This window comes from Saccopteryx bilineata, chromosome 11 (assembly GCF_036850765.1).
Source record: "Saccopteryx bilineata isolate mSacBil1 chromosome 11, mSacBil1_pri_phased_curated, whole genome shotgun sequence".
In the NCBI taxonomy this organism is placed as follows: Eukaryota; Metazoa; Chordata; class Mammalia; order Chiroptera; family Emballonuridae; genus Saccopteryx; species Saccopteryx bilineata.
Window position 1 is genome coordinate 67,685,021 of NC_089500.1, and position 16,512 is coordinate 67,701,532.

Consider the following 16,512-nt stretch of genomic DNA (forward strand, 5'->3'; position numbering starts at 1 on the left):
TTTAGGCTAGAAAATGCTTATTTTACCACAAAAATAATTAAAATAATAAATATATAAAAATACCTCTATACCACAAAATCCTGCAATATAGTGAAAAACCCGCAACACAAAATTAGATATATACAATTTAAAAATCTGCGATACAGTGAGACCATGAAAAGTGAACTCTGATATGGTGAGGGGTGATTGTATTGCTATCTTGTAAATGGTTTTAAATAGCTGGTATAAAGGAGTAATTACAAATTTTAAGACAAATAGAAAACTTTGCTTCTTTTTGGTCCTGTGTATAGGTTCTCCAAGGACATAAAACCTTCTTGAACGATGCTTACAATTGGGAGTTTTTGATCTGGGAGACAGCTTTACTACTCTTCTTACTGCGCCTGGCCTCGCTGGGGTCTGAGACCAACAAGAAATACAGCAATGTTTCGATATTACTTACAGAACAGGTATTGTTACGTCCCTGCCACTTTGGTTCAGTGGTTGGAGATAGAAAATATTTGTGCAGAAGATTCAGGGTTGAGTTCAGCGTCGCTCACTTTCTAGCTCTGTTACCTTACCAGTCACTTTGTCACTATGTAATTTTCACCTTCTTATAAGTTGAGGATAGTATCTTCCCCACCTGCTCCCAGGATTGTAAGAACTAAGATCTAATGAATCGAAAATATTTTGTATACTATAACGGTTTTCTTATTGGTGGGAATGGAGCATACTGTTAATCTCATATTCTGTAACAAGTATTAGATCTTTAGAGTACTTGTCATTTAAGTATATTTAATAAGCTTCTTGAATTTTTCTGTATCAGCCCCAGACTACATTCAGTGTTTGGAAAATATTTGCTCTTTAGTATTTGAATAGCTGTTAAGATTGAGAAATATTTCTTATAAATACAGAGTAGTATAACATTAAATTTTTTTATTTATAAGTTTTAAATAATAGAATTTGGTATTATTAGTTCTTTATTTATTATTACTATTATTTGCCTCAGAATTATAGTGATTTCTTCCTATAAGGGAAAAAATAAGGAAATAGTAAGTTAAAAGCAACTATTTTCTTTCTTCCCATTAATGTTTAATAAGGATGTTAGGTTATTTAGGGGACATCAAGATAAATAAGATTGTTTTTGAACTCAAGGAGTTTACATGTTAATTGTTATAATTAATATTAACATTTTTATTGTTCTGCTATTTAAGTTACTTTATCATTTCTTTTCATCACTAAATAGCTTTTCTTTGCCACATGTGACTGATTAGGAACGGGGTGTTTGGGTACATGACATATGTGCTCTGTAGAAACAGCTGCTAGAATTTTAAAACTTACTTGAAAACATGACCCTTGAAATCTGCCAGATTTATTGCAGTATATATATATATCTTTTTCTGTGACATTTACCTTAATCTCTATTCCTTCTCATAGATTAATTTATATCTTAAGATGGAAAAAAAGCCAAATAAGAAAGAACAGCTTACTCTGGTAAACAATGTATTAAAACTGTCCACCAAATTGTTGAAAGTAAGTAAGATCCTGTGACACACTTGTACTACCATTTGAATTAAGTCAACGCTTTCCTTCCTGCAGAAGACCCTAGTAACAGACAGATGCCAGGCTGAGTACATTCCAAATGCCACCCTAATAGTTTTGGGTTAATGACAGTACAAGAAAATATTTTCCGATTTGTTCCCCGGGTTCTGGTGCTTGTTGATGCCTGTCACATTTCTTAAATTACATTAAAAAAAATCACAAGTAACATATTGCTTGAATCTACCTTAGAAAACTCAGCTAGTAGGAAAGCGGGTGAACTCTGCTGCAGCCGGTTGGAAGCAGCTGTTGAACATTGAGGAAAGACAGCGTCAGCAGTCACTCTCACCCGAGACTTCCAGAACAGCCCAGACCACTGATGCTGAGAAACCATGTGTTTCACCTCGGTTCTTTCATGTTTTTGTAGGAGCTGGACACACCATTTCGACTCTACGGGCTGACAATGAATCCCTTAATCTATAATATCACACGAGTAGTTATCCTTTCTGCTGTCTCAGGTGTTATAAGTGATCTTCTGGGATTTAATATACGAGTAAGTGTGGTTACCATACACTCGGTAGCATCTGCCTGAATCTAAAAACTATTCTATATAATAATCTTTGTTCTTCACCGTGTGTGTGTATGTCTGGCATGGAAATAACTTTTGCAGTAAAGAAATAGACATTTAAGAAAAATATTATTGATTTTAGAGAGAGGAGAGTGAGAGAAAGGTGAGGGGGAGCACGAAGCGTCAACTTGCAGGTACTTCTCTCATGTGCCCTGACCTGACAAGCCCTGGAATTTGAACCAGTGACCTCAGCGTTCTGGGTTGACGCTTTATTCACTGCGCCACCACAGGTCAGGCAAGAAATAGACAGCTTGATTGGTGGTCCACAGGCTTCTCGGTTTAGATTTTCTCCTTTTACAAAGGTACAATATACTGTGCTCTTGAATTGCACCAAAAAAATCAAGTTGGAATCTCATGTCAGATTAGTAGCGTGGCTGAGTGAGGGTCCTCCTCTGACCCAGGGCCATGCACAGACAGTCAGAATGAATGAAAGCCCAGAACCCATGAACTGCAGTATGTCCTTTTCAAGCCTGGAAATTTTTCATGGTTTTTTTTCCCCCCTACAGTGTCTTATGCTTGCTATTGCAAGAGTTTTCTCCTTGTTAAAGGGTTATTGGTTCCCTGTCATGTAAGTGTACTCATAAACCCCACCTGTTTGTCTTAAAACTAACATGTTTTGGTGATTTTCTTTTCTTAGCTCTGGAAAATTAAGTCCTAAACCGAGTCATGTGCCTGGCTGCACCCACCCCCTTGGCTGGCGTCATGCTTACCCATTAAGGAAAGCGATGATGGGAGAAACCTTGCGTTGCCTGCCTGCTCGTCCATTCACAGGGGTGCCCTCCGCCCGGCCTAATCTCATGAATGGTGTTTGCAGAGGAACCGAGCCTGTCCCACTGGGCGCGCATGCGCAGAACCCGTTCCACGGCTTTCAGACAATGTGAATAGTCGGGAGATTCAAGACTGTGTTATGGTAACACAAGGACAACTGTCTAAGTTAGGAACCTTATTCTGGACATTTCAGTGCTGTGACAGTTATATTTATTGGAAATAGTCTTTTGGGTAACTGTGGTAGATGCCCAAAGCATGAAGCAAATATGCTTTATTAGAAATATTGCAAAGTCAGTACTTTTCTGTTACAGTGTAAAGAATTGGAGATTTCTCTAGCAGAAAGATCAAACTTAAAACTATTTTAGATTGAACTCAAATAAAAGAACTTTATTGGAGATTCAGTTTCTAGGCTTCTTTTTGTTGTCACTGAAGGAAAAAAACCTTTTAAACTGAGTCTGTTTAAACTATTGATACATTTTTAATTAGTTTATAAATTTGAAGGTGATTTAGTAACTGTAGTTGTTGGTGACGGAGTAGTTGGCATATGATACGCCACGTAACTCAGCATGACAAATTTAAGTATATGGGTACTCATCTGTGCCCACTACCCAACCTGGTGGCTGTATGGATCATCTGAGCTGTGTCCTGTCACAGTACGAGATGACGCGTTCATGGTTTATTTGTTGTGCAATTTAGTGGTGCCAACCCTCAGTACAGTTTCAGGTCCTCAGTGTCTGTACTCCGCCAAACCATGCCTTTGACGATTCAGATGTTCCCAGCGGTCTCCCCTGATGTCCCGTTGCACACACAGGTATTTACATATGCTAATGAAACTCTGTTAGTCAACGTAGAATTCTTAGTCATTGAGATACCTGTTCTGAAGCATCTATTGAAACAAATTGAAAATCATATATTTTAATAAGCTTTTGTGAATTTTTAAATGATAGAAACTTATTTGTAAAAGTATATACAGTCATACCTGGTTTTATTGTACTTTGCTTTATTGTGCTTCACAGATGTTGCTTTTTTTTTTTTTTTTTTTACAAATTGAAGGCAAGACTGTCCACCAGCAAAAGATCATGGCTCGTTTTATTGCGGTGGTCTGGGGCCGGACCTGCAGTGTCTCTGAGGTATGCCTGTACTCACGCAAGCTCAGGGCTGCACGTCCCAAAGGCGGGAAGGTGTTTGAGGGTTCCAGATGAATTTCTCGGGAGACGAGGGGTTGAGGCTAGACATTTCTGGGTTCATACCCTTGGTTCTGCCACTTAGTAGCTTCATAATGTGGGGCAAGTTTCTCAACCTCTTTGTGTCTCAGTTTCCTTGCCTGTTAAATGGGGATAATAACTACCTAATAGGGTTGTCACATGAGTTTATCTTATGAGGTACTTAGCACAGCAGGAAGTACTTAGCACTTAGTAAATCCACAATTAAGAATTGTTATTGCTATTAAAACCCTTTAAAAGCTCTCACTGGTAATCCTCACTGTGAAGAAAGCAACATAGGAAGTGGGATGGCTGATCTAGCAGGGGATTACTGAGAGTGCGCAGCCATTCTCAATGCTGCCTGAGTTATCTACGTTTCTGAAGCTAAAACTGCACCGCAGCGATGGACCGTTAGAAGGAACTGGGCGGAGGCACTGTGTCTCAGCAGCGGCTCAGCGGAGCCAGCCGTTGGCTCTTTACAGAGGGAACAGCAGTAATTGTCTCAAGTCCAGGGGTGAGCTCCGTGCAGATTTCAGACAAAGACTGACTGCTGCCTTTTTTCTCTTACAAAAAATGATGTTCTGGTTTTTATTTGCAGTTTCTACACTGTGAATTCTCTAGTTTAAACTAGGATAGTTTACTCTTGTGCATTGTTTCTGTTACAATTTTGATGGTGTATAATTGGTTTAAATTATTTTTCCAAAAAAAATATTTTTCAAGTGGTTAAAATTACACAGGGTGGGGTAAAAGTAGGGTTCCAGTTGTATGTGAAAGTTTGTTCTTGTATTATTAATTATTGCATTATTTTTCATATGAACAGCTGAGACCTACTTTTGCCCCGCTCTGTATGTAAATATAGTTGCTGTTGTCTGCAACTTGGGAATCATTCTTAACTCCTTATTCTTCATACCTAATATCCAATCACCAAGTGTTTGAATAATTACCTTCTAGGTATTTTTCTGATTTTTTTTTTGTATTTTTCTGAAGTTGGAAATGGGGAGGCAGTCAGACAGACTTCCGCATGCGCCTGACCAGGATCCACCCGGCATGCCCACCAGGGGGCGATGCTCTGCCCATCTTGGGGCGTTGCTCTGTTGCAACCAGAGTCATTCTAGCGCCTGAGGCAGAGGCCATAGAGCCATCCTCAGCACCCGGGCCAACTTTGCTCCAGTGGAGCCTCGGCTGCGGGAGGGGAAGAGAGAGACAGAGAGGAAGGAGAGGGGGAGGGGTGGAGAAGCAGATGGGCACTTCTCCTGTGTGCCCTGGCCGGGAATTGAACCTGGGACTCCTGCATGCCAGGCTGACGCTCTACCACTGAGCCAACCGGCCAGGGCCGTGTCTTTTGTTTTTTAAACATATTTTTGCTTTTCTGCTCTTCTGCTCTTACATATGCCTCGCACCCGTCCCCCAAGCCCAGTCTGTTCTCAAAAGGCTAATGTGTCTTTTCCGAAAAGCAAGTCTCATAATTTAGATTCCATTAATGGCTTACTATTACTTTGAAGATAAAGTCTGTTTAGCAAGATGTACAGGTCCTTCCCTGTTAAAAGATTTTTGTATCTTTACATTGGAAACATATTTATGCTGGGTATAAAATTCTAGTTTTAAAGATGATGTTGCTGGACTGCTTCCTGGATTGCATTATTTCTGACAGGGAGGCAGCTGTCATTCTTATATATGTCTTTAAATTTTTTGACTGCTTTTAAGGTTTTTATCATTGTATTTGTACAATGTATAATGTATACTGGTAGAGTTATCTTCATTTTATTTTTATGCTTGAGGTTTGCTGCACTTACTGGATCTGTAAGTTTATAGTTTTCATCAGATTTGAAAATTTTTTTCTAAACAAATTTTCTATACCCCATTGTCACTTACCACCTTCTGGGACTCCATGTATATTACTTCAAGGCTGCTTGAAGTTGCCCCACAACTTACTGGCATTCTATACATTTTCCCAGTCTTCTTTTTTTATTTTTTCCTTTTTTCTTTTTGTGACAGAGAGAGGGACAGATAGGGACAGACAGACAAGAAGGGAGAGAGATGAGAAGCATCAGTTCTTTGTTGCAGTACCTTAGTTGTTCATTGATTGCTTTCTCATATGTGCCTTGACTGGGGGGCTATGGCAGAGCGAGTGACCCCTTGCTCAAGCCAGCAACCATTGGGCTCAAGCCAGTGACCCCACGCTCAAGCTGGTGAGCCGGCACTCAAACCAGATGTCCCATGCTCATGCCAGGGACCCCGCGCTCAAGCCGGCAACCTTGGGGTTTCGAACCTGGGTCCCAGTCCAATGCTCTATCCACTGTGCCACCACCTCATCAGGCCCCAGTCTTCTTTCTGCTTTAATTTTGGATAGTTTGTATTCTGTGCCTTCAAGTTCACTAACCTGTTTTTTTGGGTACTAATTTGCTATTAATTCTACTCAATGTATTTTCATCTGTAGAAGTCTGATTTTTATATCTTTCATGTCCTTCCTTAACATCTTATTTCTTTTCTCTACCTGTTTAACATAATATATTTGTAACAGAGGTTGTAAATAGGGACATTAAAATAGCTGCCATGTGTGTGTGTTCTAATAAAACTATTTTTAGAAAAGGGCACGTGTAGATTTGGCCCATGGGCTGTAGTTTGCTAATCCAACAGTACTTGTCCTCTGATTGCTGTTATCCTGGTTCACCTGTACATGGTCAGTCCTTTTCCACCCTTACGGTTTTGTCACAAATCATCTCTTTTGATGTTGTGCATTCATTACCCCCATTAGCTTTGTGTTATAATTATTTAATACTCTATTCTGAAGTAGATGTGCAGTTTCCTGTTTCTTCTGTCAGTCATCTTATTTGTAGTTTTGTCTGTCTACTTTTGTCTTTTTGTTTCCGGTAGAAGAACTTTCAATGTTTCTTGTAATGCAGGGCTTGTAGTGGTAAATTCTCTCAGCTTTTGGAAAACCTTTATTTCTCCTTCATCACTAATGGTCAGCTGTGCTGGATATATTGTCCTTGGCTGACGGGTCCTCAGTATTTTGAATATTTTCTTCCACTCCCTCCCGGCTTGTGTCTATAATGTGTCTTTGGAGAAGGTCTTTAGTGTTGATATAATTGGATGTTCTGTTCGCTTTCTCTATATAAAGTCTGGTTCTTTCCACAGGCTTAGGAAGTTCTCATCTATTATTTCTTTGATTAAGCTCTCCATTCCCTTTTCTCTCTCTTCTCCTGACCTACCCATTATCCTTATGTTGCTCTTTATAATAAAGTTAGATAGTTCTTTTTTAGTTGTTTTTTTTTTAAACGATTACTTCTCTCTCGTCTTCCTTCTAGTCCATTTCTAGGTTTCTGTCCTGGAGCTTGCTGATTCTGTCTTCTGTTGTGTCTGTTCTTTTCTCCGTGCTCTCTGATGCATTACTCATCTCATTGAGTCTCAGCTCTAGAATTTAGTTCCTTTTTAAATTTCCATCTCTTTGGTACTTTTCTTTATTAATTTTCTTCCTGAGCTCATTGAACTGCTTTTCTGAGTTCTCTTGTATCTCATTGAGCTTCTTAACTGCAGTCTTAAATTCATTTGAGTCACTGTCTTCCATGACATTGAAGTTGGCTGCTGGGGACCTTTCATTTTCTTTGTGTTCCCATGTGTACCTTGGTTGTTAATGGCATTTGGATTATTGTTTCTCTGCCTGTGCAGAGGAGGTAGTGAGGTCTTGTCTTGTTTAGATACTGTTTTGCTGTCAACAATTCAGTAGGTTGATAGGTGGGGTACTTGCTTTTGTTTTCCAGCAGGTGGCGTTATAGCACAAGTTTTTGTTTTCTCTTACCTGCACTATTTGCTCCTCTGGGATCACAATGGAGTGACATGTACACTGGTACACCCTGGGATGGTGGATGTCCCCTCTTGGCTTGCTCACCTTGGTTATGGGGTACTACCAGCGTGGTGGGGGTACGTGGAGGTGGCGGAGAAGCAGTTTTGCGAGCTTCCAGTGCATCTTTCTTTTTACTAAGGTTACTGGGCCTGCTGTGTTTGGAGGCGTTTACTGCCCCCTGGGCTCTGACAGGAGGGGTGGGACAAGAGGGGGCAAATTCACGTTTCTGCGGGCTGTGCCCTGCCAGAAGTACCGTTGGTATGCTGTGCTGTTCAAAGCTTCCCAGCCACCTCTGTGGGGTCTCCTGTGATGAGGAAGGGACTGCTTTTCCCACCATCCAGGCCGCAGTGGGAGGGCCGTAGCTGCTGCTCCACTGCCACTGTGGGAGCGGGGGCCGGAGCGAGAGCGGGAGCTGGGCGGTGCCATCCCGCAACCATGGTAACTGTCCCTCCCTTCCTGAGCCGGCTTTTCCACGCACTTCAAGTATGCCCATCTTCAGATGTTCCGCTGTGTGGGGATCTTCTAGGCACGTTTGTGTGTTAGTGGGGGATACTAGTTGTAAATTGAAGGGGAGAAAAAAAGGAGTCTTCTCATTCCGCCATGATGCTGACATCCTCATCTTTATTGTTTTTATTGATGATGCCCCCCCCATTTTGAGTCGTCTGCTCCTCCTCTGCATGCCTGGTAATTTTTGGGGGGGTATGGATTTTATGTTGTTGGGTGTTGGGTTCGGTTTAACAATTTATTTATTTACAGAGACAGAGAGAGAGTCAGAGAGTGGGATAGACAGGGACAGACAGGAACAGAGAGATGAGAAGCATCAATCATTAGTTTTTTGTTGTGCATTGCAACACCTTAGTTGTTCATTGATTGCCTTCTCATATGTGCCTTGACCGCGGGCCTTCAGCAGACCAAGTAACCCCTTGCTCGAGCCAGTGACCTTGGGCTCAAGCTGGTGAGCTTTTGCTCAAACCAGATGAGCCCTCGCTGAGGCTGGCGACCTCGGGGTCTTGAACCTGGGTCTTCTGCATCCCAGTCCAACACTCTATCCACTGCGCCACCGCCTGGTCAGGCGGGTTTGGTTTATATGTGTGTGTTCTCTCCTTGTTTAGGAATGCATCTGTTACTTGGAAACGCTTTGATCATTTCAAGGCTTGCTTTTAAGCTCTGTTAGAGCAGCCGTTAGTCTAGGCTGCTCCTCTCCACTGCTGAAGCGGTGTCCTCCTAAGTGTCTACCTGACGCCCTGTTCAGCGGGGGCTTCCAACCTGACTATAGAACATGATCTGTTCCCACCGAGAATTGTTCCGCCTGCTTCCTTTCTCTGTTCCTGGGTGTCTCCTTGTGCTGGTCAGTACTCACCTGAAGACCGGAAAGACAAGCCCCAGCCGTTTCCGGAGCTCTCCCCGCAGCTGTCTTCCCTCTGGGGCTCTGCCCTGCAGCATCCAGCCGTCCGGGCCTCCCTCCAACGTGGCACGACTGCTGGGTCTGGCCGGGGTCCCCTCCTACAGCCCAGCCGGGAAGCGGCAGGGCTCACCTCGTCATTCCACTCTTCGGTCCTGCCTGTTGTCCAACACCTAAAAACCAGTTCTCGGCTATTTTTTCTTTTCCTTCCTTTTTATTTTATTTTAAGGTGGAAGAAAAAATGTTTTTCTCACCTGAGTACACAGAACAAAGTTTTCCCAATTGTTCAAGCCAGAGACTTCGGGTTTACTCCTGGTTCTCCCCACCGAATCCACCTCCAGGCCCTGCGGGTTCTCCACCCACTGCGACTAGGCGAGGCCTCCTTCAGGTCCAGTGGGCCGCGATGCTGACCCACTGGGCCCTTTCTCCATCCCTGCCTCCTCGTCGGTACTCCACAGCCACGTGAACACACGTAACATGCTGGAGACTAATTCCAGCATTCCTACTGAAAGCTTTCCTGGCTTCCCTGTGGTGGCCTCCAGGCCATCGATCATGGAGCCTGCCTCCCTTCCCAGTGTCACCGTCTCAGACCTGGCCACCAGCCCGTCCTCCCTCTGTCCCTCCTCGGCACCATGTTCTTTCTCAAGTGTTTTCCTAGGTTCTCCCTTGGATGGCGCTTGTCACAACCTGAGCACCTGGTTTGTTTTGCCTACTTGCTTCTGTCCTTCCACACTAGAATGCAAGCTCCTTAAGAAAGGGACATATTTTTTTATTCACTTCTAGGTACCCGGAACGTAGAAGAGGAAGTACCTGACCCCATAATAGGTGCTCGATATAAATCTGTAGAGTAACTGAAAAAATAGACCTCAAGTAATCTCCCATTCCTGCGGCTGTCTCCTGTTAGGATGGCCTCATGCTTGTCCTGTCCTGGGCGCTTCGCTTATGTCTGTAGAATGTTTTCTAGGAACTGGGGCTTTTACTTTGATCCCCAAAAAGGAGTAACATACTTTGATGGTATTACCTGTTACTGAGAAATTAAACAAAATGTAAACAGAACTATAACAGGCTATTCATACATTTAATCGGGATAATAATAACTGTGAAGGCTAAGAATAATACCTCTTAATTTGTTGTATTGGGAAAAGTACCCTCCCTAAAATTGCTGTGGAAGTACAACTTCAAGACTTCCTGAACGTGAACACTATGGGCCATGTATTGTATAATTTAAACTAAAGACTTTGAAAAGTTGAATAACCAAATACTTGTCTCATTGGAGTATGGTCTTCTTGACTTTCAGACATGTAGAAAATCTCTCAATACTAGTATGTCTCACAAAGTATAAGCTGGTGGATCCATGTTTTTCTTTTTGGTTAACTGCATTCAGACATAGACTTATGCATTATAAAAATAACCTTGTTTCAAATGAATGAAATTCACTTTTAGATCTATGATATATACTCATAATGGACCAAATGGGTTTCACTTTAAAATATCAAATGTAATCTCTATATTAGTGTTGTTGACTGGTTGAGTCATTTAAAGTAATTCTTTGCTTTTTGCAGTTACTGGTGCCCATCTTTAATGAAGTTTGAATTTCACATGTGAAATACTTCCATACCTTCCCTGCAACACATCTAGGCCTATAAGCTGCAATGAGATATCACTCAAGGTAAAAATGGTGGTGGTTAAGGACAAAATAAGCCTCTTGGTTTGTGTATTTGCTAATAGTTCTGCTCGACTTTGATAGAAGCGTTTTAAGGTAGGCAAATACCCATAAGACTCTATAGATTAGACTCAGTTCAAGCACTTGGCTCTGTTTTTGTATTTTAATGTATATGTGAAAAAGATTCAGAGTTCTCTAGTAGATAGAATTCTATTCTTACCCTTCTTCAGGCTCTACTTGCATAGCAACATCGATAACATGTCCAAATTAGTGGATATCTTAAACCAACCCAGTTAACTAAAGCAAAGATTGTAGATTTCACGTAATAATTATGGCATGCTTTAAACAAGTCATTGTATTGCTGACAACCCTTAATAGCACGACCAGTAAAGAACTGCCTGAATAAATCAGTTGTTTAAAAAGTACGGCTAGTTCTTAGCATTGGCATGTGCCATAATGGTGTAAAACGTTGCTCTGATGTGTTCTTCATACCAGATTGCAGCATCATGTTTTGTGAGCGACATCTGTGTTTATACCAGTGTTCTGTAGTCAGGAACACACTATGAACCTAGCTTCAGCTTAAACACATCTTTGTGTAGTCGTTAGAGTGTCACACAGTTTAACTAATTTGAATACTCATGGCTTCTTTAAAACCCAGTTCTCTTTGAATGCTGGACTTGTTGAACATGACCTTCATGTATCCACATGTTTAAAAGCACTCAGCTTTTTATCCATGAGAATATCTTACTATTAAAAAGGAATAACCAAGAAGGAAATAACTTTTTATTTTTCATGAAGCAATAAAAAGTCAAATGCTTCAGGACTTCTGAAATAGTTGACTGTCTTCAAAAGTTACTTGATCCATAACATTTGATGAACTAGGTTAGAGAAAGAAAACGTCTAGGAGCTTAGTCTAGTCTTTCTACTGAGACAGTGTAATAGCATCCCAGAACATTTCTGCAATTGTGGTAAGAAAATACCTACTAAAATAACCCAAACACTGTGTTGCTGCTACTTCCTGTCCCTTTGGCTCTGATCCACTTCCCCATTGTGTGGCTTAGCTTTTATTCTTAGTGTTGACTTCATGCAGTGGGAGGAATTTATTTTCCCCCTTAAGAGTATTAAATTAGCCATGTCTGGGAAGAGGTTTTAGGTATATTTATACTAAACATTAAATGAAATCAAATCAGAACACTTCATTCTAAAAGTGTAATCTCTAGCAAATAGAATTGACTTAAAAATAATGTCACATTTCACAGTCTGATGAAATAGAACTGTGGGACCTTGTGATGACTGGGCTTACCCAGAAGAAACGTCCAGTAGCTGTGTTTCCCGTAAGATAAACCCTTTTTTCTCTCTGACCTGCCAGTGTAAGGAAGGAGTTTTACGGGCAGTAAAGTACTTTGCAAAGCTGTTTTCTTTTCAATAAGCTTGAAATTGGTTTGAGTTAAACGTATATCGCTAAAAGTATAGCTATCTAGGTCAAGTCATCATTACCAGAGTTTTCTTGATTGGAGGATTGAGAGTGTTATCTGGAGAGACAAAATCTGTTTGAGGCTTCAGACCATGAGGAGAATTTGGCTATTTGTGGAGCTAACAGTTGAAGAAATGCAGGCCATGAATTGGTTTTTGTTTTTTTAATATCTATATAAAAAATAACGAGCGATTTACAGATCTCTTTCTCTAATCAGAACCTCAAGTGTGTATATATAAAGGTATGTACAATATATAAACATTTACAACCAGTACATCCATATTTTGCTTAGCATTCCAAGGCCACGTTGCTAAGTCAGTATATAATCAATAAATGACAGGGTACTGAGAAAGGAAAGAGCCACATCAGACTGACAACATATGACATCAAAGTTATGTCACAGTTAACAATAAAAATAGGATTTTTATCACTAATTGTGGACTATCGGGAAAATAAATCATTTCTGTGGTACTAAACTTAGTGTTTATCAAGCCTTCTAATTTTGCTCTATTCAAGTAGTTATGATAGGTGGGTAAATACAGGTCAAAACTCACTCTGGGAGGCATGTCTTATCTACAGGGACTGAGTCAGTTGTCATATTAGAGAGGTCACACTCGACTCCGGGAGGGAAGGGCCTGGACAGTGTTTCACAACAACAGGACGAGCCCAGGGTGATGGCACACGTGTGTTCACATACTCCATAGGGTGGTTTTATTCTGAGGAGTTCCTGTAGTTATAGATGCTACTGAATGCTGTTTCAGGGGACTGGAAAACTGGATCTGTTTTATGGAGTTAAGAGCTGTCTCCGCCTTCCAACAAACATCTTTCATTAGACTTGAAAGAACTGGAAATTTCCTGTACAAGCTAAGTAGATGTTTGGTCTCTCTTGTTTTTAAACAAGAAAGTTAAACAAGTAAGATCCAGCAAGTACTGTGTGTTGCCATGTTTGTCCTTACCTGCTGAGCGGGTCTGACAAGGGTTCGGCTTCTAAACGCCGGACCAGTACCGCGGCTACCAGCAGGGCTGGCTCTCTTGTGAGCAGTGGACTGTGAGACAGCGTCCTTAATTCAGCCCCTCATGCAACCTGTATCAGGCATTCTGACTCTTCAAATAAGTATTAACAACTCGTGACTTAGTAGGTACAACCAAAGTAGCCAGAAATAGAAATCTGGTGGTTTTTCTTCAAATAGCGATACGCACTATTTCCACGTGAGGTGGTGTCACTACGGCAGGGCTGGACGACCCAGCAGGAGGCGGACTCTTAACTGCTCGAAGCACTTCCTGCTTTTGAACATTCAATAGTAAGTAAGATCTTTAACAGTCAGTTATTTGAAATACCCAGCTGAATTAAAATACAAAACCATAAGATGGTCCATATTTGACTACGTATTTTTTTTTCTTTACAGCAGTGATGTCTGAGTGGTCTTTTTAACCCGGGACGTCATCTGTAGCTGTTAGAAGAGGTGACTGCCATCTCTAACGATGAGTTGACAATCTCCTCTTCCGCAGGGACTCAAATATTTCTCTCTGTAAACATGCAACATGCTATTGATAATATCAGCTTCCAAGCCAAACCTCATTTTGTCATTACCATGAAAATATGAGAAAATAGACGCGATACAGTAGGTAACTTGGCACAGATACAAAGTGAGTTGTGACCACATTGTTAACATCAGCGCATGTCATCTGTGCAGACGCTGTGAGGATGAGCAGGGCATGTCAGATGAGCGTGACAGAGGGCCGCTAGCCAGGGACAGTGGCTTCTTGGTGAACCTAAAGGCCCTTCATGCATTTGACGATCAAATCAAAATGTACTTACGTGTGTTTCAGAATTCCTGGAAAATGACTTTTGGGGGGAGAAAACGCTGTTTTAGTAAGGAAAGCTTCCAGCTCGTTTTCCTTTGTTTTATACTAAAGTCACAGCCGCTTCTCAGCCACCCCAGCCACGCCTGTGGCTTTATTTGCACTCGGCACCTTCCAGGGCCCCGGAGTGATGGGCGCTTTCCTGGCTGGGGAGCCGTGTTCAGGTCTGAGCCCGCCGCTCTCTCGGCTTCTGTCCCCTTCTGTCCTGTTTAAAGCCATTCTCTCCGCTGGGTCCGCCTTCGCCTTCCTGTCTAATGTCTTGACACCATCTCCCATTTTTTCTTTGCCGGAACTCGCTCCCCCGAAGGTGGCCCTCTGTCCTTTTTCAGCGTCAGATGGTCCTCTGCTGCTGCTGTGACTCGTCTCTTTGGAGGGAAGGGGCGCGTCGTCCGTCCTCTTGCTTTTTTTCTCCGGAGACCTGGTTCTGCTTTTCCCAGACTGACCCTGCCTGGGCTCCTTCCTGGCAACAGCCGCCTTTTCTGTGCCATCCGAGACGCGCTCAGCACTGTCGCCAGCGCGGGGCCCCGCTCCGCGACTCTCGGCCTCGGGAACTTGGCCTTCCCTGCGCGGCTGGTCCTGCCTGCCCTCCGTTCTCTGCTGCTGCTTTGGGCTTGAAGAGCGTCCTCTGCTTCTTCCTGCGCGATCGTGTCCAGGCCCCGCCCTGGGGCTGACCTGCCAGCTTTTCTTCTCCCCTTTCCTGGGGCTGAGTGACCGGTCCCTGGGCCTCCTTTTGGGGTCATTTTTGAGAGGGCCAGGAACCTTTTCTAAATGTTCCTCTGAATAGCGACTGGCTGGCTTCTTTGGACTTGCAGACCTGCCCCTGCGGGTAACGCCGTTTTCTACTTTTAAGAGGTTTTTCTTGTCACTGTGTCCGTGAGTGCTGGGTGGGTCCCGTTTACTCACATTCTTCTGGAGGGGAGACTGATGCTTCATATCAGGCTGATCTAAAGTGCTTCTCTTTTCAGGCACCGGGTCCCTGCAGTCCTCGGCCTTGTCACAGACCGGGACTCGCGCTGAAGGGCCCTCGGTTCCTGGCACGTGGGGCTCGTCAAACCCGGAAGCAGGCGGTGGGGGCGGGGCGAGCGGTGACTGTTCGTCGTAAATCACGTGTGAAGATGAAGGATGAGGCATCTCCCAATTGCCTAAGAAAAAGGGATTTGAGTGGAACATCGTTAAGGCTTAGAATTACATCTCAGGAGCAGCAAGTTGAACTTTGACAGCCATCTGAATTGTTCTGACTGCCTCAACAGTACGAGGAGCCTATAACTAGTTTATGTCTCTCTCTAAAGGCAGATGTATGCAGACAGCTATGTTTGATCATCACAGCTAGGTTGTTTATAAGTATTTTTTCCAATTACATGTTATTACGCATCATATATTATCTCACTAAATTCTTTACAAGTTGTAAAGCCCAGTAAAAAGCTTATACTCAGACCAAATGACCTGGTCCAAGCAGCTCACTATTTTCGCTCTTAGCAACGAACACAACTTAAGGGTGCTCCGCCGTCACCAATAAAGGAGACGGGGCTGTGGGAACCCCAATGAGGTTCGTGGGCATCTGTAAATAACTTTCGTGCATTAAGCTGTCAAACTTAATGTCAAAAGGAAACTGAAAAGTGCAGAAGATAGAATTAGCTGTATTTAATAGCATCATTTTTAATTCAAAAGAAAAAAAACAAGGAGGAAGTGATTTACAAGACATGCAGATTTACCAAGTCTTTTTAAGGAAAGACCAAGAAAAGCCCTGAAAGCCTTTAATGTTGCTCAGGTTTCACGTAGGAGCACAGCCCGGAAGGAGCCAAACCTGAAGAAGGAAGAGAAAAAGCCTCGGACTAGGTAAAACAATCACAGCGCAGTTAGCAAAGACGTCACCGGGGCATGGTTTACAAGCAGACGGTGGAAGGTCATACAGTCAGAGAATTACAGGCTGAGCGGGGCTGGAGGAGGCCGTGTCTACACCCGTCCCTCGGATGCTCTCTGGGGGAGGGGAGAAACCGCGCGGGACAAGCACTCGTGGTGGGACGCCTGAGTTCGAGACTAGTGCACTCACTTGAAACAGGGATTTTTCAGAACCACACAGTAAAACCCTGGAAGTTTACGTTCAGCACAGGAGCACAGACGCGGCAACACCTTTTCTCCAGGTAGGACTACAG

The 16,512-nt window shown here is 42.7% G+C and overlaps 2 protein-coding genes across 5 annotated transcripts in view; one reads left to right on the plus strand and one right to left on the minus strand.

The window, feature by feature from the left end:
* PHTF1 (putative homeodomain transcription factor 1) overlaps positions 1–3,306 on the plus strand; it is a 48,646-nt gene extending 45,340 nt beyond the window's left edge. For all 3 annotated transcript variants that reach the window (XM_066246886.1, XM_066246887.1, XM_066246888.1), the window contains 4 exons: positions 291–446; positions 1,414–1,509; positions 1,943–2,068; positions 2,781–3,306. In XM_066246886.1, the coding sequence (XP_066102983.1) occupies positions 291–446; positions 1,414–1,509; positions 1,943–2,068; positions 2,781–2,801 (399 nt within the window). In that variant the 3' untranslated portion in view covers positions 2,802–3,306. The remainder of the gene's footprint in view (positions 1–290; positions 447–1,413; positions 1,510–1,942; positions 2,069–2,780) is intronic.
* A 10,343-nt stretch (positions 3,307–13,649) lies between these two features.
* Positions 13,650–16,512, minus strand: part of MAGI3 (membrane associated guanylate kinase, WW and PDZ domain containing 3) — a 213,304-nt gene continuing 210,441 nt past the window's right edge. For both annotated transcript variants that reach the window (XM_066247418.1, XM_066247417.1), the window contains one exon: positions 13,650–15,501. In XM_066247418.1, coding sequence (XP_066103515.1) covers positions 14,414–15,501 — 1,088 coding nt within the window. In that variant the 3' untranslated portion in view covers positions 13,650–14,413. The remainder of the gene's footprint in view (positions 15,502–16,512) is intronic.